The 21,350-nt window shown below is 35.4% G+C and overlaps 3 protein-coding genes across 3 annotated transcripts; 1 reads left to right on the forward strand and 2 right to left on the reverse strand.

The window, feature by feature from the left end:
• Positions 1–2,364: 2,364 nt before the first annotated feature.
• Positions 2,365–3,942, reverse strand: LOC147570172 (leucine-rich repeat extensin-like protein 6). Its single transcript, XM_086672708.1, has one exon. The coding sequence runs from the start codon at positions 3,927–3,929 to the stop codon at positions 2,463–2,465; it is 1,467 nt and encodes a 488-aa protein (XP_086528834.1). The 5' UTR covers positions 3,930–3,942; the 3' UTR covers positions 2,365–2,462.
• A 6,876-nt stretch (positions 3,943–10,818) lies between these two features.
• LOC147570173 (uncharacterized) lies at positions 10,819–15,984 on the forward strand. Its single transcript, XM_086656725.1, has 8 exons — positions 10,819–11,316; positions 12,243–12,336; positions 12,418–12,468; positions 12,563–12,736; positions 13,320–13,499; positions 13,707–13,826; positions 15,232–15,365; positions 15,585–15,984. The coding sequence occupies exons 1-8, from the start codon at positions 11,162–11,164 to the stop codon at positions 15,661–15,663; spliced, it is 987 nt and encodes a 328-aa protein (XP_086512851.1). The 5' UTR covers positions 10,819–11,161; the 3' UTR covers positions 15,664–15,984.
• Positions 15,833–21,350, reverse strand: LOC147570174 (sulfate transporter 3.1-like). The gene is made up of 12 exons (XM_086656723.1): positions 20,537–21,350; positions 20,148–20,355; positions 19,660–19,831; positions 18,860–18,925; positions 18,133–18,246; positions 17,743–17,859; positions 17,490–17,616; positions 17,051–17,337; positions 16,767–16,957; positions 16,459–16,544; positions 16,274–16,350; positions 15,833–16,183 (listed from the first exon to the last, which is right to left on the reverse strand). The coding sequence occupies exons 1-12, from the start codon at positions 20,886–20,888 to the stop codon at positions 15,980–15,982; spliced, it is 2,001 nt and encodes a 666-aa protein (XP_086512849.1). The 5' UTR covers positions 20,889–21,350; the 3' UTR covers positions 15,833–15,979.

A 21,350-nucleotide genomic window follows, 5' to 3' on the forward strand; every position in this document is an offset into this window, starting at 1 on the left:
TGAAACCAGCCTCTCTCTCCCTCTCTCTACGTTAAGCTCCGGTCAGATAGACAAATATTAAAGAAAGTTTTAAGGAATTAAGTTTTAGACAAAAATTATAAATAGACTCTGTTTTAAGATAGTGTTAAATGTGTGTCATTCTTATAACCAGATAAGCATGGCGGCATCCTTATGTAGAAAACTAGCACAAGATGCAGTAGTAATTTATTTATTAATTGTACATGTAAGTGCATAGTATATATCTGTTTTATCTTTTTCCACATTCAGCAGAGATCAATCTAGAAATCAACCACGGAGTGTGAATGGGTTTATGCACGGGGAACAAGGTTTGCGAAAGAGACTAAATCCAAGTGAGTTTCTTGTTCATTTTGGCTTTGTCCATTCATTTCAAAAGTCAGGAGTTTCATTGATCTCAATTAGTAGAGGTGGGGGTTTTAGTAAGTGGCCAAGTCTGTTAGAAAAGCCGGAGGTTTCAGTAATCAGATTATCAAAAGTCAAGGGTTTCAGTAATTCTCCCTTAAAACTAATGAGAATGGAGTCAGTTAAACTTTGGTTGTGGCCGGGTTTGTCAACCCAAGATTTTTTTTTGTTGAACTGTCAACCCAAGATTATAGTTTTTTTCTCCAAAGATTCAGCTGAAGCTAGTGTTAAAAAAATAGTAGCTTCCATCCCCTTCTTTCCTTTAGTCGGACCATATTTTTACAAAGAAAAAGTTGAAAATAAGATTAGGGCAGAAAAAGAGGAACGTAGAGGTGGTGGTTACATCGCGTACATAAGATACTTATGGTGTGTTTGGTCACAGGATTCCTAAGTAGGATTCCTATCAAAAGTAGGATTTGGTAGGAATCATGAATCTTTTGTCTGTTTGACTACCAAGAATCTTAGGACTCTTGAATCCTAAGGAGTCCTAATTCCAAAATTTGTATTGGACCAAAATCCCACCATACCCCCTAGGATTTTGGATCAATGAACTTAAAGCAACAAAAAAATTATTTCCTTATACAAAAGAATTATTTTAAAAATATAAATTTTTTTCAAAAATCATTTTTTCCGCAAAAATCATTTTTTTTCTTCAAAAAATCGTTTTTCTCCGAAAATTGTTTTTTTTTCGCAAAATCTGATTTTTTCGACAACCATCTTTTTACCGAAAACCGAGCTTTGAAAACAAGGTTGATTCAATATTTAAAAAAAAAACGTTTGAAAATACTCAAATAATAATAAATCACAGATTCTCAAAAAAAAAAAATTTCTCAAAAAATAAAAATAAATCACAGGACTCCTATTAGTTGCCAAACAAATCAAAAAAATGTTATTTGGATTCATGAATCCGCGGATTCATGATTCCACCATCCAAACACACCATTAAATGATTCGATTTCATCCAATTGTACCAAACCCAAAAGGGGGCGAGAATTCTCATGCTCCAATTGAAGCTTTCACTCAAGCTTTAGTTGAAGATAGTAGTCATTTACAAGAGAGTTAAAGAGATAGAGATCGATTGAGAGGGACATAGAGAAAAATATTTAGGAGAAATGAGAGATAAGAAATAAGAAATAAGAAAAAGAAAAGAAAAGAAAGTCAAATCTAACCAACTCTGACGTAACAGTCAATTGAATGGAAAAAACTAACAAGAAACCATCTCGGTATTTATCTTAATTTAGGGGACCATACGGGAAGTTGGTTATACTTTGGGGCCAATCAAAAAATAACCCTTAATCGTCTAACTAAATTCTTCATAGAATATAAACTGTCTTTTGTCCACATCCAAGAGGTGTTTTTAACGAGAAAATATATCCTACTTCTAATAACTACTACTTGGTGTAAAAAACAAAAGCTAATTGACAGGGAAAGAACCATGGTTTACTCTTATGTGAGTATTACTTACACGGTCTGTTTAGGAAATCAAAAGTTCTATTTATCCTTCCATCTGGTCTCTCCCCCAGCCCTCCGCCTGATGTGTCGACATATCACCCTGTTTTGATTGTCCTCTAAATGTATGTTTGAGCGTATTCTATGTATATCTGCTCCACGCTCAAGTGAGATATTTTCACATCAGGCGGAGCGCTGGGAGGGAGAGGCCAAATAGAAAGATGAATAGAATTTTTCATAAAAAAATGTACCAAAAACGTACAAAAATGTACCAAAAACGTACATTACTTTTGCTTACCCAAACGAGAGGGGACCTAATTCACAACCTCTACATCTTTTTCATATGATCGATGTACCATGTTTTGTTTTGAGATATTTGGAGAACACTTTGAAAATCTGACTTGTTTAAAAACTGGGCATGTCATTATTTACATTATATATTTTTGAGTGTAACAAGTATGTCAAATTTTTGCAAAAAAATATCAAATTCATGTAAAAAAAAACTTATTGTTCATTTACATTAAGATGAAAGTTTGAAATATACAAAAAAAAAAATCTGGAGTGAATGATAAATTTCAAATTCTCTATAATTGTTATGGGTAGTGGTGATAAGTGGGTGGTGGAGGTGATGAATAAAGGTAATAAGGGGGTGGTGGAGGTGATGAAGGTGGTGGTGGGGGAGGGCATGGTGGTGGTGGTGAAGGTGGGGGAGGGCATGGTGGTGGAGGTGGAGGTGGTGGAGGAGGAGGTGGTGGTGGCGGAGGAGGTGGTGGTGGAGGAGGTGGTGGAGGAGGAGGTGGTGGAGGAGGTGGTGGAGGGGGTGGTGGTGGAGGAGGAGGTGGTGGAGGAGGTGGTGATGGAGGAGGAGGTGGTGGAGGAGGTGGTGGGGGAGGAGGAGGTGGTGGTGGAGGAGGTGGTGGTGGTGGAGGTGGTGGAGGAGGAGGAGGAGGAGGAGGTGGTGGGGGTGGACTTGGTGAGCATCCAAAAGCATTACAATTCACAGGATGAGAAAGAAAAGAAGAACATTCATCTTGTGATCTTTGCAAAGGTCTATAAGGAATACAATTCCTCTTATCATCCTTATCAGGTAGCTTCAAACATCTCGATGGTTCGCTGCAGAAATAGTTATACGAATACGTAAAATTCTCCAACTTAGGCAAAGAACAAATACTCTCAGGAATATCACCTGAAAGTTTATTATTTGCAACATTCAACTGCTCTAAACTCTTCATATTTCCCATAGATTCAGGCAATGATCCAACCAGTTTATTATTACTAACATCAAAAACTGTCAACTGATTCAACTTCCCAATCTCTTGTGGCAAACATCCACTTAAACCGACGTTCGTTAGAATAATCTCATTTAGTGTCACTGCCATTTTCTCCAAATTTCGAGGAAAACAACCATTAATTTGATTATTTGCCAAAACAATCACTGAAACTGTCGAGTTTGCGAAATTCTGCAGTATACTAAACCGAAACTTATTATCGTTTATGAAAACTGCGTCGAGTTTCAAGTCAAAGAGCTTAGAAGGAACTTCACCTTCGAATTCATTAAATCGAATATCTAGATATTTTAATGAAGGAAGATAAAGGACTACTTCAGGAAACTTACCTGTAAACTTGTTATTACTAATATCAAGCTCATATAGTAAATGAAGATTATGAAAGCTTACAGGTAAACTTTCGCAAAATCGATTCGAATTTATATGAAAGAGGGCTAGATCGGTAAGTAGACCAAGATCTTCCGGTAATGAACCGGCGATATTTTGATGGTTAAGATCAATTCCCGCAACAGTTTTAATATAAGGATCATCAGGAGCTGGTGCACAGAAAACACCATTGTATTTGCAGACATCCGGTCCATACCAATTCCACGTAAAATTCTTAGGGTCTGATATAATTACATGTTTCCATGCTTGAAGAGCTATATATGCATTTAGAAGTCTAGGGTTTTGGGGAGGAGGAGGAAATTCAGGTGAAGCTTGTTGAGAAGGTTTGGTGATGAAAATAACACATAAAAGGCCTAATAAGGCTAAATGGAGAAATGGGTATTTCATTTTTGAGATTTAAGAAGCCATTTTTGTTCTTCTATATATATTTGAAGTTTGAGATGATCAAGTATTGAGATTTATGTGTTTGGAAGTGATAGGAAACAACATTGACTCTTTCTTTTCTATATTTTTTTTAAAGCAGAATAAAGAGGAAAAGCTTAAGTGATTTGGTGTTGAAAGACTCTTTGGGGGTCATTAGAATAATTCAAATTTTGTATTTACACTTAAAAATTAGAGAACACAATAATACAAAAATGAAAATGAGAGTAGGTTTGAGTTTTTTTTCATTTTTCTTTTTCGAATTATGATTTGACTAAGTTGAGATTTAATTATATTTAATTAACCGGCTTACTTTATTTCTTTATATGATTGATTTTATTTTCTAGATGATTAGGAAGAAAAAGGAGCCTCCTCACCAAAAACATGGTTAAGAAAACGGGACCTTCTCTCTTTTTTCTTGGCATGGTGGGTTATTTTCAAACGGGAGTGCTACATGTACAAAATTTTTGACAAAATTCTAGACTTAATGACTCATTTTCACTAACAGATAAAAGTTTTTCAAAGTCTGACTTTGATCAGGACCGTTCTTTTATCCGTGTGACTCATCGAGTCAAGAATTTTGTTAAAGATTCTTTCTACACTTAGCATTTTCCTTTTCCAAATGACCCCTATTTGTGACAAGTTTCTCGTCTAGTCCTCAAGTTTATACTAAATACTCCGATAGTTTTTTTTTTCATTTCTATACATTGACTATAGAGTCACTATTCACTTTCCTAAATTATAACTTTCTTTTTTTCAAAATTTTCGTTGTTCTTTCTTTTTCTTATGACCTCTTCATCTGTCTCATTTCCCTCCTCTACTATAGTAATCGTCGACCTATAATTTATTTCTTTCTCTCACTCGTCTAACTTCTCTCTCTTCTTTACCCTCTCTCTCACTTGTTACTCTGTCGCGAAGGGAAAGAGAATGTCTTCCCTGGATCTCATCTGAATTTGTAACTTCCAAAGCCAAACGAATGTCTGGTGAAACTAGATGAACATCAGTTCATCCGATTTTACAAAATCAAGATTCCAACGAAGCCACCAAAGGGTTCCCTTCCCCTTCGCCGGACAAAAAACAAGAGAGGTTGGGAGCGGAGGAGGGATAGAGAGAGGAGAGGGAAAAGGAGAATGATATACGGGGGGAGAGAGAAAGAGAGAGAAGATAGAGGATAAAAGAGAGAGAGGGATAAAAGTATAATGTCGGCCGACAGTTGTTGTAGTAGGGGGAGAGAAAGAAATGGGTGAAAAAAAAGAAAGCAAGAAAAGTAAAGAGGGGTGTTTTAGGAAAGTAGAAAGTTGGCGTTTTAGTCAATGCGCTTAAATGACAAAAAAAAAGAGTCATTTGAGTATTTGGCGGAAATTAAGGGTCATTAAGAAATAACCCTTACATTGTCTAGGTTTTTCAGTTTTGGAAAGTGGGCATTGTTTAGAAAGATAATTTTCGTTGTCACTGACATAGGGTTAATCTTGTTGAATGAGATTAAATGGATAAATACCCCAATTATTTTTAATTATTTCCTTCTCTCCATTTACTTTTAGTTTTAATTTTTAATTATAATACAATGTTATTTTCTAAGTTTGATGTTTTCTAATTAAATATATGTGATATTATGGTGGTTGGAATAGCATATTTATGATTTATACGAATAGGCTATATAATAAAAAAAAACCCGAATAACAAAATATATCGGGTGAAGATATGTAGATGCAGAAACAACCAGAAAATGCATATTTTTCTGAAAACATGCATGCATGAAAAATGAAATAAATTTCCAAAATTGTTTGTTTTCAAATTTTAAGAAAAACATCATATGAATTTGGCAATTACAATAAAAGTGAAAACGAGAGATGGAGTAAAACAAAATCAGTGTTCATGGAGAAACTACTCTAGAAAATTGACCATAAAACCTAACAAGGTAGTTGTAAATCTGTAGTAGTTGAATCTACTGGTCAAATGTGAATGACATGATAATGTTAATGCGAATTCACAAAGTAACATCATAGACTAACGGTGGATCAAAATCGACCACTGTCATATTGAGGAATTTAGGATTTCTAGTGATTCAAATATCATCTTCCATATTTTGATAGGAATTAGCAAGGTAGAATATGTATGTATGAAAGTCTTGAGACAAAAACCAATTCATACTCAACTAACTTGGATTTGTTTGTTAGACTAGTTAAAGGGCTTAAACTATAACTTCAAAAAATTATACAAAGATGTGGGGGCAAAGAAAGGGTTGTGTTCAACCTCTTGGTCTTTTGGGTAAAGTCTTCCAACCAATCAGAGCAAGTTTTAGTAGCTGGCAATTACTAACATCTATATCTACTTTCATTTGGTCAATTTTAGGCACCATTGATCTCTTCTTTCTCTCATTTGGGTTAAGTGGTTAACCCTAATTATTTGTTTACTTAATTTATAAAGGCCACTTGCATATGGTGGTGGTTCCTTCTTATATTTTAGAGAGAAAAAAAAGAGAGAAAGAATATACAATTAGGTTGAACACAAACATCAAATAAATAATATAGATCATTGGCTAGAATCTGCATGGAAGGAGTAATTGATTAAACTAGTGAAAAGGATAAGAAGAAACCAAATGTAACAAGAAAGGTATTATGTTGAGAAATCTTCTCTACAAGAAAAACAAATAAAGATTTAAGCCTCCTAACCAAAAGAAACAAGATCAAAACAGATTGAACTACTAGACAGAAATATACACTATATATATATATGTATATCTTTGTGTGTGGGTGTGTGTTCTATGAGCGGGAATAGATTTTTTTTTGTATACAGACTCAGACCGATTCTCGAAATGCCTTTTCGGATATTCCTCAATGTCCTGGCTATTCACGGAGCGTGGGGCAATCATATGCTTCGACCAACATTGAATGTTGGGCGGTTCGTTGAAGATAAAAGTACATCGAGCTCATATGAAGTCTTACCATGAGCAGATTGTATCCATCGGCCCAATAATTCCATTCGCCAATCCATTTTACTGATGGTATTCATCACTACTTTAGCGGCTCGGCAATTTGATATTTTATCTTCTTATTGAGGTAAAATATTCAATGAAATCGACGTAATTCATAATCATCCAGTTAGGATCGATCTAAACCAGCTATTGTGTATACTATGCTTTTCACGAAAGTCAACTAAGTAGCATAAGTAAATGAATCTCGGTAGTTAAGAAATAACTATGAGGAACGAAGTAATCTTTTATTTTTAGAGCCCTCTTCTCTTTTTCCGAGAAAGAAGAATAAAGAAGTCATTATATCTAATACGACATGAATACAATATAAAGAAATACATGAATTGGATAAGTCTTATGACAAAATGTCTTGATCCCTAAAGATCATATGCAGACCCTTAGGACTATATACGGGTACGAAAGTCCATTCTTATCTTTACTTATTGATGGATCTATCTTGAATCAAACTCGTGACCCTCTAATTTCCCAAGTAGATGCACAACCATGAGACCGAGCATTTGAAGTGGGCTATAGATTGATCCTTATAGAGTCTGTCTAAACGCCACTCAGTCTCTCTCTATTCCAATCCCCATTTTGATGTTGGGGCACAACTAATACTCCAAAATTTAAGGTGGCCAATACGCGGACAACCGCTTCTTTTAAGGACAACTATCTTATGTGGAGAACCCAAAAAAATTAATTTTTTTATATGGACATCAGTTTCTAAGGGTACAACTCTCTATTATTTTCACTCAAGTCCTCTTAGAATTAGATGTATTATTTGATGATCTCCCTCTTTCTCCATAAATCCTAAGTTAGTTTAGTCTTCACCTCTTCTATTACTTGTTCTTCATCATCACCCAAATTTCTAGAGAGAGAAATTCCTTGGAGAAGCATTGGTGGTTATAGCATCAAACAAAGGCAAGGAGTTGTTGTAGAATCTTCCCAAAGACAAAGGTTAAAACCCTAAAACTTTAAAACCCCTTAAATTAGTAAACCTAGAATCAAAATTTTCAAAATCGTTGTTTTTTTTTAAAGAAGTAGATCTGCTCAAAGCCCACGAACTGCTACTGTTTCGGGTTTTTCTTCCGAAATCTGTAGTTAATTATAGGGTATTTTTTTTACTGATTTTCACTCCATTTTTACTGATTATCACTCCACTTTACTGAGTTTCACTGATTTTCACTCCATTTCGATAAATTAGAGGGTAGTTTTCAACTCCCACTAAACTTTTTATCACAAAGACACGACAAAAGTTTGAATTTTACTATTATTTATTTATTTACTTGCCTACTACGAATATGTACATCTTCTTTGTTTTATCGAAAGCACGAGTCAAAAAATTTGCTTCTACACTTAAAACATGTGGTGGAGGTGATGACGCTCCCATCAATCCAACCATGAAGTAGAAGATGGTTCTAATGGCAGAAAAAATCGGAGAAGATGTGGAAGACGAAGATGGATCCGTTAGTTCCGACTCTGGAGAAGATGGTGAAGAGAAAGATAAATCTGGTAATTCGGGTTTTGAGGAGGACGACGAAGAGTGATATGAATTTCAGTTTTTCAAGTCACAATATTTACTTTCTGTTCGGATTACGTTACCCACTATACGGTGATACTACGTTGTTACCGAAAACCTTTATTTTATGTGTGCTCTATGTTTATGACTTGACTTCTATTTAATTCAAACTTCTTATTCATCGATGTCCCTTCAATTACAATTATTTATACTGTTATCATTTTCTCCAAAATAAGTTGTTCAAGTCCGAAATATAAGAAAAGTTCAAAACGTTATAAATTTAAGTAGCAACCGTAACATACTTGAACAAATACAAAAACCAAAAAAAATATTGACTGAAAAACAAAAGTCAGAAAGCAAATTAGTTGATTCTAGAGCAAAATCAGACAACTTGTCAGATTTTCGTAGAAAACCAACGAAAATATGGCATAACAGAACATCACTTGCGACGAAAATCTGGCATAATCAGAAAACTTGCCAGATTTTCGTCGCAACTTAGAGCATCTCCAATGGAACACTTAACAAACACTCTAAAAATCCTAAGTGTCAAGGGTCAAAAGAGATTCTCTTTCCTATATGTCAATATTAGGGGTGGGAAACGGGCCGGGCTCGGGTACCCGTGGGTACCCCTGTCTCGGGTTCGGGCGTTCCGGGTACCTGAACCTGTAGTCTACATCTCTTAGCGGGCGGGCTCGGGCCGGGCAGATTTGAAAATTCTCTGCCCAAAGCCCGCCATGGGCACCAGCCCGTTGGTTTTCTGTCGGGTTTCGGGCGGGCCGGACTCGGGCACAAACACTCCCAAAAATCAGAATTATAATAAAAATCTGAAAAAACCCAAAAACAAAGAGTATAAATTATGATTTACCTTTGACCTACATATAAAATAATTAAGTATCATCACAAAATGGGAAGATAAACTTAGAGAAAGTTTAGGAAAAGAAACAAATATTACAAAGATCTAAACTAAACAATAAAGAGATAAAGAGAGATCTAGAAAAGTAAATAAATATAAAAATACAGATCTAGAAAAAGAAAACATAACCATAGATCTAGTGTACATACATAAAAGATTAAACAAAAAATTACAATACAAAAGAGATAGGTAGAATCTTAACAAACATAACATAAAGTAAGATAAAGACTTTAAATAAAAAAAAATTATTTACAGATCTGAAAATATTTACATGAATAGAGAATATTACAGAAAGAAGAAATTGGGAGGAGAAGAGTGCATGAACAGAAACTATCTACAGATGGTCTTCTTTATATCTACTTCGAGAAATAATTTTATTTTTACAGAATATGATTTGTTCTTCGATCTTCTTAGTTTTCGATTTCATCTCTGCGTCGTTGCAACAGTCTTGGATTGCATCTCTTAGTTTCGCCGAACTCAGTTCACTCTCTCTCTTTCTCCTTTTCTTTTTCCCTTTCTCTCTCTCTGTCTCTCCCTTTCCCTCTCTCTCCCTCTCTCTCTCACTATGTCGGCAAAGAAAATGAGAGGGGGGAACAATATGAGGCTTTTATATAAAACCCTAACCTAAACTTAATCCAACAGCTGAGTGTTACTCTTAGAATCTGACGACTTATATTAGCCGGGTTATACGGGCTGGGCTTAGTGATCGGGTTTATAGCTCGGGTGGGAGTTTTCTGGATGGAGCCCAAGCCCGTCCATTATCTATATGCGGGCCGGGCGGGCACTACCCGTGTCGGGCTTCGGGCAGGTTTTTTCTTCTTCGGACTCGGGCGTTCCGGGCCGGGTTTCGGGCTCTCGGGCCAAATTCCCAGCCTTAGTCAATATAGAGACACTCTAATTTTTGTTGGTCTCCAATGGAGATCTCTAAAGTGTTTATACTTAATGCACATGTCCCTCTTCAATCCAATAGATAAAAAGTAGTTGAAAAACAATGTTTTCTATTGGTTGGAATTTAAAAGTAACACTTAGAGAGTCTCAAGTAGACACTCTCATTTTAGAGTTTCTCTCTCTAGACACTCTATAATAAATGTGTCCACCTCATATTAGAGTGTCTAATAAAGTGTTCCATTGGAGATGGGTTTTTAACAAAAACTCCAAAAAAGCGCATGTGACACTCTAAGTGTTAGAGATTGAGTGTCCCATTGGAGATGCTCTTAGCTTCTGTTATGCAATATTTTCGAAGGTCTTCTGCGAAAATATAGCATAACAGAAGCTAAGTTGCTATGAAAATCTGGCAATTGTTCGATTTTGCCAGATTTTCGTCGCAAGTTATGTTCTGTTTTACCTCATCAACGTCATTAGTGCCTATTATAGAAACGTTCGGAAAAACTTCTTCAGGTGGAGATTGAGGGATTTTGTCTTCTTCATCCATCTAGGGCTTGATAAAAAAAAAGTGGTAGAAGCTACAATTTACTTTTAGTAGAAGTGAAGAATAAAACTAAGAAGAAGGAAGAAGAAGAAGATGAAGAAGAAGAAGATGAAGAAGAAAACAGTTTAGGTTTTCAATCTTTAACTATTATTTTTGTTAGTAGTCCTGTAGTTACTGACTATTAGTATTTAAGACTTTATGGAGTTGTCTCCTTGTTAAATCAAAGTCAAACATAGTTGACTCGCCCCGGATCCGTTGTCACGGTTGCCTCGTATTGGCCACCAAATTTTAAGTTTCAAACCCAAAAGGCAAGTTACAGAACTCAAATTCAAAAAAAGAAAAAAAACCCAAAGAAGTATAAGGACAAATGGCAGAAAAAGTTCAACCAGAAGCTGGTGGAGGAGGAGGAAATAGTCTAAAAGAGCAAGGAAATGAATACTTCAAATCTGGGAATTATCTCAAAGCTGCTGCTATTTACACTCAAGCTATTAAGAAAGACCCATCCAACCCCACTCTTTACAGGTTTCTCCATTCATCCTTTCTCTTTGTTTGAATTTGTTAAATTTTGTTGATAATTGTAAAATATGAAACATTGGGTACTTAAAACTTTGATTAAATTAAGCAAATTTTGTGAAAACAAACAAAATGTAGATTGCCTTTCAAGTGTTTGTTGAAATGCCAAGCCGTATTTGTTTAAATGAATAACGTGTGCTGTTCATTGTTCCTCTATTCACTGCAAAGCCTATTGCAAGAAATTTGGCCATACCCAAAGCAAAAATGAATCTTGACTAACAATTTTTTTTCCTTTTATGTCATCATTACAAGATCAAATTATATCGAATAGCCTTTGAGGTTGGAATGCGCTAGAAAGTCAGAGGATTGGTTATGACTGTTATATCCAAAATGATGAGCCTCGGCACTGAGGTTAATGTAACATTCCATTTCCTGTGGAGATTGTATAACCCACCTCAATTGTCACACTCCCTAGTCTGTGCTCATTGTTCTTGTCATGAACACCCCTCCCATTTCTCAATTTTAGTCTCCGAAAACTTTAGAAGAATCCTTCAGGAAAATCTTAATAAATATATGTACCAACTTATATGTGCTTCGAATTTCTGCTCTTTGGGTTACTTTTTTTTCCTTTCCTAAAACATTATCAATAATAATTTATTTACGATAAAGACGTGTCTTTCAAAAAGATAATAAAGATTTTTCTATCATATCCCATTGTTATGAGATCCGGGAACACATTTTTGATTAGTGTATGCTAAGAGACTGGAGCAAACTTTTACTGACTACTATAGATTAATAAGGGCTATTCGAGATCGTACTCAAGTTAGGGGTTTAGTTTTTTCCATGTGATGTAATACACACAACAATTACAAATTGCAATTGTAAAAGCAATTTATTACATGCTTTGACTTGCGGTCTCCTGTTTCCATTGGCAGCAACCGAGCCGCTGCATTTCTGCATCTGGTCAAGCTCAATAAAGCACTTGCTGATGCAGAGATGACAATCACCTTAAACCCCCAGTGGGATAAGGTATCTCATAGTCTATTTGATGGCCTTCTTGGTTCTATTGCGTTATTACCTGATCAACTTGCTGTTATCATGTAATCTTAGGGTTATTTCAGGAAAGGGTGCATATTAGAGGCAATGGAAAGATATGAGGATGTAAGTGTTTTAATTTATTGTAAGTTTCCTTGAAAAGTTATCATGGTTTGGGCTCTTTCATAAGGTGTTAATATGATTGTTCACATTATCGTAGGCTACTGCTGCCTTTGAAGTAGCTCTACAGCACAACCCACAGAGTGCGGAGGTGTCTAGAAAGATCAAGAGGCTTGCTCAGTTGGCAAGAAACAAGAAGAAAGTTCAAGAAGTGGAAATCGGCAGATCCAACATCCATATTGGAAAACTCTTGGGGTCACTGCAATCAGAACTGGTGAGTTTCCTCTTCTTTCGAAAAAATTGTTGCCAGCTATAAAGGGACCCTCTTATGGGCGTTTGTAACTCACACCGATACAACGATGAATAGAAAAAGGCCGGTGCGCTGTACAGTTTACTATGTTGTGGTTTCTTGTCTTCGTTATTTGTTCTTTCTTTTTCTTTTGAATCAATTATTGTTACATTATACACCAAAATGTTCAGTTAAAGTGGTACTATAAGGTCCTAGCATGATTGCGGGCACAAGATTTCCGTACAAAATCTCGCGCTATACCCACTGAACCAAACTACGAGTATTGGAGCGTCTCATTAGAGTTTCTGAGTATCTGACATTGTCACACACTTGCAGTAACTGTAGTTTTTATGTGCGTGCTTAAAGTTTGTGGGCATGCAACTGTTGTAGAGATAAATATGCTTGAAACTGAGGTATAAGTTTGAGAGGCTGAACAAGTGTCTCCTGTATAAGATTTGTAGAGAAATTTTTTTGTGGGGTTCAAGTTATAAATGATTTTGAAATTGTAGGTTATTTATATTTAATATTTCCAGCAAGGGTTGAGATTCACTTGAACTCTATTTTGCAGTCTGAAAAGTATGAAGCCGATGAAGCTTCTAAGGAGATCTTCGCATTTGCTGTTGAGACAATGGAGATGGCAATTAAGTCATGGCATGAAACAGCTAAAGTGGATACAAGGGTTTATTTTCTACTTGATAAAGAAAAAACAGATACTGAGAAGTATGCCCCAGTTGCTAACATTGACAAGGTACCAGATATTGTTTGGTTTATTACTCTTCTTAATCCTATCTTTATACAATTATTTTGTCTCTGAACCTTTCTGGATTTGGACGAAAGACTATTTAGTGTTTGCCACTTCTTGAATGTACTCCTTACCTCATTATTCTCCACTTGTTTGGTACTTTCTTCTGTGCCGTCCTTTCTTTTGCTTAGTTCTGTTTTATTGTTTGAACAGGCATTTGAATCTCCTGACACACACAGCAACTGTTTGTCATTTCTAAGGCAGTACGCTGAAGATTCTTTCTCAAGGGCGGCCATTTTAGTGGCACCCAAGAATGTTATTTCATATCCACAGGTAACCTTTCAGCATATTATGTCTTATTTTTCTATTTTTAGGGAAAAGCATTGAGCTATTTATGCCCCATGTGCCGACCAAAACAAATACATAGAAATGAAAGACATCTGAGATTTGCTTGGCGAGGCTGGAGGTTTCCAACTTGTATGTACTTAAAAGAAGACAAGAAACATACAAGATGTTTATTGGTTTTCGAAAAGAAAAAAGAAAATGCGAAGACCGAAGTAATTCAACCCTGTCAATTTTTGGAAAAGCTTATTGTCCTAACTTTTAATTTCTCCTCTTGTCAAACCTACCACTCTTACTAAATCACTTTCATCTGGGTCACCTTTGTCGCCTGTTTTTGCCGTTCAGCGACACTTTTGCATCACTATTGGCAACACTTTCCTCTCCACTTGTTGACGTTCTTCTCTTTCTAGCGACACCCTTTTCCCCCCATTGCCCTTTTGGTATTGCTCTTTCTACCACTTTTGACGACTCTTTTCCCCAGTTTTGACGACGTTTTTTTCGCCTCTTTTTGCGCCACTTATTGAGACATTTCTGTGACGCTATTTGCACCATTTTATGGTGACATTATTTGTCCAACGCTTAGTGACACTTTTTTACGCGCCACTTTCTGTAAGGCTTTTCTTACGTTTTTTCCCACTTTTTGTGACGCCCTTTCCACTACTGTTGGCAACACTTTCACGTCAGTTTTGACGAAGTTTCTCTATGCACTTTCGCCCATGGTTTTCTCCGTACACTTTTAGTGATGCTTTTGTTCTAGCCTTGGCGAGGCTTTCCTTCCCATCTTGCCACGCTGCTGTGCCACTTGGGCGATGCTTTTAACCCTACTCTTGGCGACACATTTCACCCCACACTAGAAAACCCTAAGTTTCTGAGTTCTGACTGACTGGTTCGACCATGTCTATTTTGATAATATTTATTTTCCTAATTTCCTCTTTATTTCTGAGTTTCTTCTTTACCGAGATTACCGCTCCTACTGAAAACATTCCTATTTTGTCGTAAAAATCTCTATGCACCTCCAGATTCAACCGTAAAATACTCGAATCTCCTCTCAAAATTTACGAATGAGTAAGTTTGTTGTAATATCTTATGCCATCTAAAAGTAGTCAATATCGATATATCAACATTGTGTCAAGCTGAAATAGATTGATGGATACTGATGTGGTCGAATAAATTTGCTGATTCAATGTTATTATATTATTGGCCAAAATCTTTGTGATGAAAAAGTAGTATGTTACCTGAACTGAAAAAAACCTGCCAAAAGGTGATCTGTTGGATTAGTTTAGTTACTTGGGAGGTAGGAATCATATAATAAAACAATTCTAAATTTGGATGGTTGTAAAATGCTAAGTAGATTGCCAATCCACATTGTATAATAGGATTGTGACTGTATTTTTAGGTCTGGAAAGGACTGGGGTCGAGGAAGTGGAAGCATGGGCAAGCCGATGGATTTTTTGTTCAACTTGAGTTACCTTCCTTGCGGAAACTCTGGTTTGTTCCTAGTTTGACGGAAAATGGACAAACACTTTGCAGGTAACCTCCCTTCCCTCTTCACTCTACCACTCGATGTTATTACTCCTACTCACCTTAAAATGCAGTCTATCGCTGTACAATTAGTTGTGTTAGTTGAGTATGATATGATTTTTCTTTACATCTCATCTGGTTGTTGGCTTTGGTTCAATTCAATATTACGAGATATTATCGTTTTTAGACAAAATTCCTTCCTTTAGGTATCATGGTTTTTTTTTTCAGGAACCCAGAGGTTGTGGATGTGAGTGTCCATGAACTCCTTCCTCGTCTTTTCAAACAAACTACTTCAAGTACCCGATAGCCACTCCCCTGGTTCAAGAACGAGGTTTGACAAATGACAAACAGATATCCTTGGAAGAGGATGGAGCTCTCAAACTCCATTGAAGGCAAATATAGTACGGAGTGTCTGAGTTTGCTATCGGCTAGTTATTTGTTTTCTTCTATGGATAAATATAGAGAGAAAGCTATTATGGAAGAATACTTTTCGAGTCGATTAACACATAAGGTACTTCAAATTCGTAACTCTACTGTAATAGTTTTAGATACACACATGACTAAACCCCTTGAACCCTAACATGAAAACATCTCTTCTATTTATAAGAAAACAATTTCTATTGTTAAACATTGTTGATATCTGATTCTTGTAATTCAATAATCTTGGTTGATCGAGTAGTTGATGATTTGCTAGTATGAAGCATGAAATTGCAGGCACCCACTGCTTCTCCTACTGTTAAGAAGATCCATTCTTCTCCGAGTATCTCGATGAACTTTGATTTGTCAAGCTTCGTTATTACTTCGCTTACTGGGTTTGCTAACACCATCTAATTAACAAAACATAATTAACACCTTGATTTTTCTGATGAAAATCTAATTAAATCGTAAATTTTCTGAACTAATTAAACGATTATTACCTTAATATCTCGTTTATCAAGTATCTTCTTGATTTCCTCTAGCATGCTTATCCCACTTGTGTCGATGCTACCAACAGCTGCATAATTTAATCAAAGATTATAACCCTTAATTAAGAAGCTAATCATACACTATAAACATTATCAGATATTAATCTACAATCATTTTTGTTTTTATGATCACTTACATCCCATATATAGAATAACATATTGTAAAGTAGTATCTCCGGACGATTTCAACTTTTCTTCCTCGTCATCAATCCACCTCAATATCCTATAAATACAATATATTACTATTATTTTTTAGTATGACTTTTAAAACAAAGTTATTGTAAAAGAAAAACACCGTAAATAGTGACAGTTACTTAGGGCAAGTGGTGATACACGTAAGTTTCTTCGTTAGAGAGACGAGGGTTCAAATCGTACTGTTTAAAGAGGCGAGAGTTCAAGTCTTACTGTTAAAAAAATACTGTAAATTCATACATGTATTCGGTACCTTTCTCTCAAGTAGCTAGCATTGGCAAAGTATATAGGAGCATTAAGATGAAGGATAAGAATTCCAGGAAAACTTTCAGCAACTGGGTATTGATCAACACTTCTATAGGTCATGGAATTAGGGATTTTCCCCAAAATACAAGTTCTTGGCCTTGTTAAGAACAACAGCAATCTAATAATCGATATCAAAACCTGCATCCACATTTTATAACAAACTGCAATCAGATAAATATTTCTCATATTAAATGTAATACCGGTTAAGAGGATTTTGAATATTTGACTTACCGCTACAACAAGACCGATCTCAACACTAACGAAAACGACGCCTATAAAAGCGCTCATGCAAACCACAAAATCGAACTTGTCGACCTTCCAAAGATGGCAGGCAGCTCCGACATCGATTAGACCCAACATTGCTACCATTATTATAGAAGAAAGAACAACAAGTGGAGTGTAGTGAAACAATGGTATTAGAAACAATAAGGTTAACATCACTGCTATTGCCATTACGATGTTTGATACCGCTGTTTTACATCCCGCGTTGAAGTTTACCGCAGTTCTTGAAAACGGGCCTGAAAAATAAAACCGTATTAACTTACATATGATCTCAAAGTTTTATTCTAAACAATATGGTTGGTATGCCATATATATATATATCAGATAGTTCTATTCCTAGAGACTATAGTTCGAATTTCGTGGGTTATTATACGAATATACTAATTACCAGTGGTAATGTAGCAAGAAGTACAAGAGCCAGCAATGTTCATCATGCCAAAAGCAATCATCTCTTTGTTCCCATCAATGTTGTAATTCTTGAACATTGCAAAACTTCTTCCCACTGCTATCCCCTCCTGTGTTATATAACCCATCAAATATATATACTATCAAAATGGTTTTGTCATAAACTTTGTTTTAGGCCCCCTTTTCCTTAGAGGATCGATCTCTAGGTTAATTGGAGTCAGGAGAGTTAGACTTACAGCCATAGCAACAATACCGGTGATGATACCGGTTTTAATGGTTAACATTAAATATTGCGACTCAAAATTCAAGTCAGATATAGATAGTGGATTCAAGCCTTTCTTCAGATTCCCAATCTGAAAAAGAAAGAAAAGAGAAGAAACATAAACTTGTTAAAAAAAATCTCAAGGCCGTAGTAGTATTAACATTTATGGTTATATAATTTTTTATTCTCGATGTCTGAGTTTGATTCATTTGATTCAAACTTTTTATCTGATTGTTTTGTTTTGGAGTTCAGTTAATCCCCATTTCATTTAGTGATTTAGTGATATATGTCTCTGCACGTTCGACAAGTTCACTATATTGAGGAAAACTAGACTAAGAAATAAGGGAAAGTAAACTATTTTTACCACTGGAATGCCGTGTTTTTCTGCATGGATTAGATAGACGATGATACTTCCCAATATTACAGAAGTTAGAGGTGCCATTGCAGATATCCAAAACAACCGTCGTTGTTTCTTGCTCTTCATATATATATGCACATCAACATAAAAAAAATCAAATAACATTAAAAAAAGGAAATTTCATGGGTAGAAATTGGCGGGAACAAAATATACAAATAAACTGGTATATATATACTAGAAATAGAGACTCTTATAACAAAAATTCCGGTAAATCAAGGAATCGTAATAGCCACTACCATGAAATAGCTTGGTAGACAAAAAAAAGTTCAAACGAAAACATGACATATTAGCATGATGGATATTTGTCACCATTACAACAACATGTACAAAATACTTGTAAACAATTGTATTAAATAATGATGCAAGTGAAAATATCAAATCAATTATTTTATTTTGAGGAAATCTCATTTTCATTTGAAAATGTTAGATGAGTGAGATGACCAATATTCTACACCCGTCACTTTTTTTTGTTGTTGAAAGTCACACGTCACTTTATCAAATAAAATATTTACAAACGTGGGGTTGTAATCAAAATGTACTAATCAATTAGAATAATATAAGTTGGAAAAATAATCTGAAAATCAAACCAAATCAAATCAAATAATATAAGTTGGAAAAATAATCTGAAAACCAAACCAAATCAGATGAAATAACGTGTTAATATGTTACTTACAATGTATCTAGTGAGAGCTAGAAAGAAAATGAAACAACATCCCATCAGAGCACTTTCCCATCTCCACTGCAACATAAAAACCCCATTCCACCATTAAAGTCGCCATCACTTTATAAGAACAACCAACCAGGAGGAAAAATAATGTAAGTTATATAATGGAAGGGTTTTCCCTCATGTGTCCTTAGGGTATATGATAAGACATCCCCTTTCAACTTATAATCGAGAAACAATGAAAACATTGGGGAAAGTGACTCGAATAACTTAACTATGATGTTTTCATTTTTCAGCCTAATTACTGTATAACCAAGGTTAGGACTTCATTTTTAGTTTAATCCTACATTTTATCTTGCCTAATTTTCCGTTTGGCCCTATTTTTTAACTGTTCCGGCAATGAAATGTTAAATAGATATTTTATTTCTAAAAAAAAATACCTTGTTTGGGAATGTTTTCTTCTCTAGCTCACCTCTTATTCAGCTTTGACGAGACCAAGTTTAAAGACAGACCAAGTGAAACCCCTCTATTTTAGTAGTAATAGTCGAAAGATAAAATCAACTAAAGGTGATTCGTTTTACTTCACCAAAAACCATCTGGCTACTAAAATTTAAATTTGACGCGCAAATTTGCTTTTTTTGAAAAAGTTGATGGATGGTACTAATAAATCTAGAAATATACAATATAGTGTTGGTACTAATGACTTTACCAACAAAATTGAGACACATTGATCTATTTTATTAGAAAAAAAGCTACAAATATTTGTAAAGAACAAAAAGATAGAGAAAGAGGAAGAAAGTAGGTAAGACCTGATGTATTTGGGTAAAGACAGATCTCATGACTGCCACAATATTCGTATCATGTGTGAAGTGCTCTAGTCCAAATATACCCTTAAGCTGTTGTAAAGCAACAACAGTTGCTGCTCCAGACATAAACCCTATTATTGTTGCATGTGATAGGAAATCCACAATAAAACCAAGTCTGCACCAAATCCATAAACGATCCAAAAAGGTAGCTAGGGTTAGGTCGTGTATTTTTAATGGGTCCGATCTCAAATATGACTTAAGGTTTAAATTACAACAGAGTCAGAATCCTGAATGTTTTTTTTTTTTTTAATATATGATTCATCTAAATTACAGATGATTTGATTTCAGATTCTAACTCAAAATCAATTGAAAATGAACGTAGTGATACTACTTATATATATTCTCCGTTGGGAAATGATTCTCGGTTTAGGAGACTTCTCTCTATCTATGTGGGACTATTCTAAGGTAGTAATATTATACTAGTTAATGACCTTAAGAAGCCCAAGGCGGCTTGAAATACTCCAGCAAAAAAAGTTGCAGTGAAAGCAAGATGAAGATAAAGTTTTGGATTCTGAGCAGCACTGACTTCAGCTCCCAACATTGAACCCATTAGAAGTGAAGGAACTGCAACTGTACCAACTGCCAAATCTCTTGAACTTCCCATCATTGCATAGACTAATGGTGGTACAAAGCTTGAATCTGCCAGTTATATCAAATCAGAGTACATATTTCATTTTTCAATTTAAACACTCTAGTACTCTAGAGAGATACAGAGAGAAGTTATTGCCAATAACTCTTGGTAGGAGGTTTAGTCTTCCACCTTCTAGGTCATGGGTTCGAGACACGCTGACAATACAAAAGAAAAGGAGAGAAGACTTACATAGACCAATAATGGGTGGTAAATTAGCTAGTTTAGCATAACTTATCCCTTGAGGAAGAGCAAGACTAGCAATTGTGATTCCAGAAATAAGATCAGATTTGAAGAAATTGAGAGTATAACTAGGAACCCATTCAAGTATAGGTAAGAAATATTTTAAACCCAAAACTAGCTTTCTTAATGGTGGTTGATTCTTGAATTGTCGAAAAGGGTCATCGGGGAAGAATGTTTCTTTGAGAGAAGATTTTAGAGTTTTGAGAAAGGGTTTTGGTGGAGGAATTGGAACTTGTTGATGATGATGATGAAAACTACTACTTGTGTGGTAATGAACATCATCCATATCTCTGCCACCCATTTGATCACCAAAATTAGCTTAATTACAACTTGCTTTTCAATGGTGCTTGAATTTCTTGATCATTTGGTGAATTGATTTGAAGGTGTTGGTGCTAGTACTTATGGGTGTGGTGTGGGTGTGAAATGAAAAGACTGAGGGAGGGAGGGACTGAGGATGGAAATGTTTATGAAGTGGAGGATGATGAATAAAAGTTTTTTTTCCACCAGTAATGCTATTAATACCGATCACAACTTATTGTTTTTTCCTAGGAAATATAGTAGAACTAAAAATAGTAGTGACCAACACCAACAATGCATATACTCCTCGATTAAGATGTCTATGTTTTCTTGAGGGGACAAAAGCGATATATATCCGTCTCATATATGTTTGACAAGCTCTTCTAACCCAACAAATTAGCCTTCTTACGTTATCCTTTAAATTTGAAGTCCATAATTATGCAGATGTTTGCAGTAAAAGTAAGGC

Source organism: Eschscholzia californica, unplaced genomic scaffold (genome assembly GCF_041429995.1).
Source record: "Eschscholzia californica isolate CP2 unplaced genomic scaffold, dmEscCali1.0.p SCAF_1, whole genome shotgun sequence".
NCBI lineage: Eukaryota > Viridiplantae > Streptophyta > Magnoliopsida > Ranunculales > Papaveraceae > Eschscholzia > Eschscholzia californica.

Coding starts and splice junctions, on each gene's coding strand:
- LOC147570172 (XM_086672708.1), bottom strand. CDS start 3,929: ATGAAATACCCATTTCTCCATTTAGCCTTATTAGGCCTTTTATGTGTT.
- LOC147570173 (XM_086656725.1), top strand. CDS start 11,162: ATGGCAGAAAAAGTTCAACCAGAAGCTGGTGGAGGAGGAGGAAATAGT. Junction 13,500..13,706: donor CAGTTGCTAACATTGACAAG/GTACCAGATATT, acceptor TTGTTTGAACAG/GCATTTGAATCTCCTGACAC. Junction 13,827..15,231: donor ATGTTATTTCATATCCACAG/GTAACCTTTCAG, acceptor CTGTATTTTTAG/GTCTGGAAAGGACTGGGGTC.
- LOC147570174 (XM_086656723.1), bottom strand. CDS start 20,888: ATGGGTGGCAGAGATATGGATGATGTTCATTACCACACAAGTAGTAGT. Junction 17,617..17,742: donor CCGGTATTGTTGCTATGGCT/GTAAGTCTAACT, acceptor TATATAACACAG/GAGGGGATAGCAGTGGGAAG. Junction 17,338..17,489: donor TTCTTGCTACATTACCACTG/GTAATTAGTATA, acceptor TTTATTTTTCAG/GCCCGTTTTCAAGAACTGCG.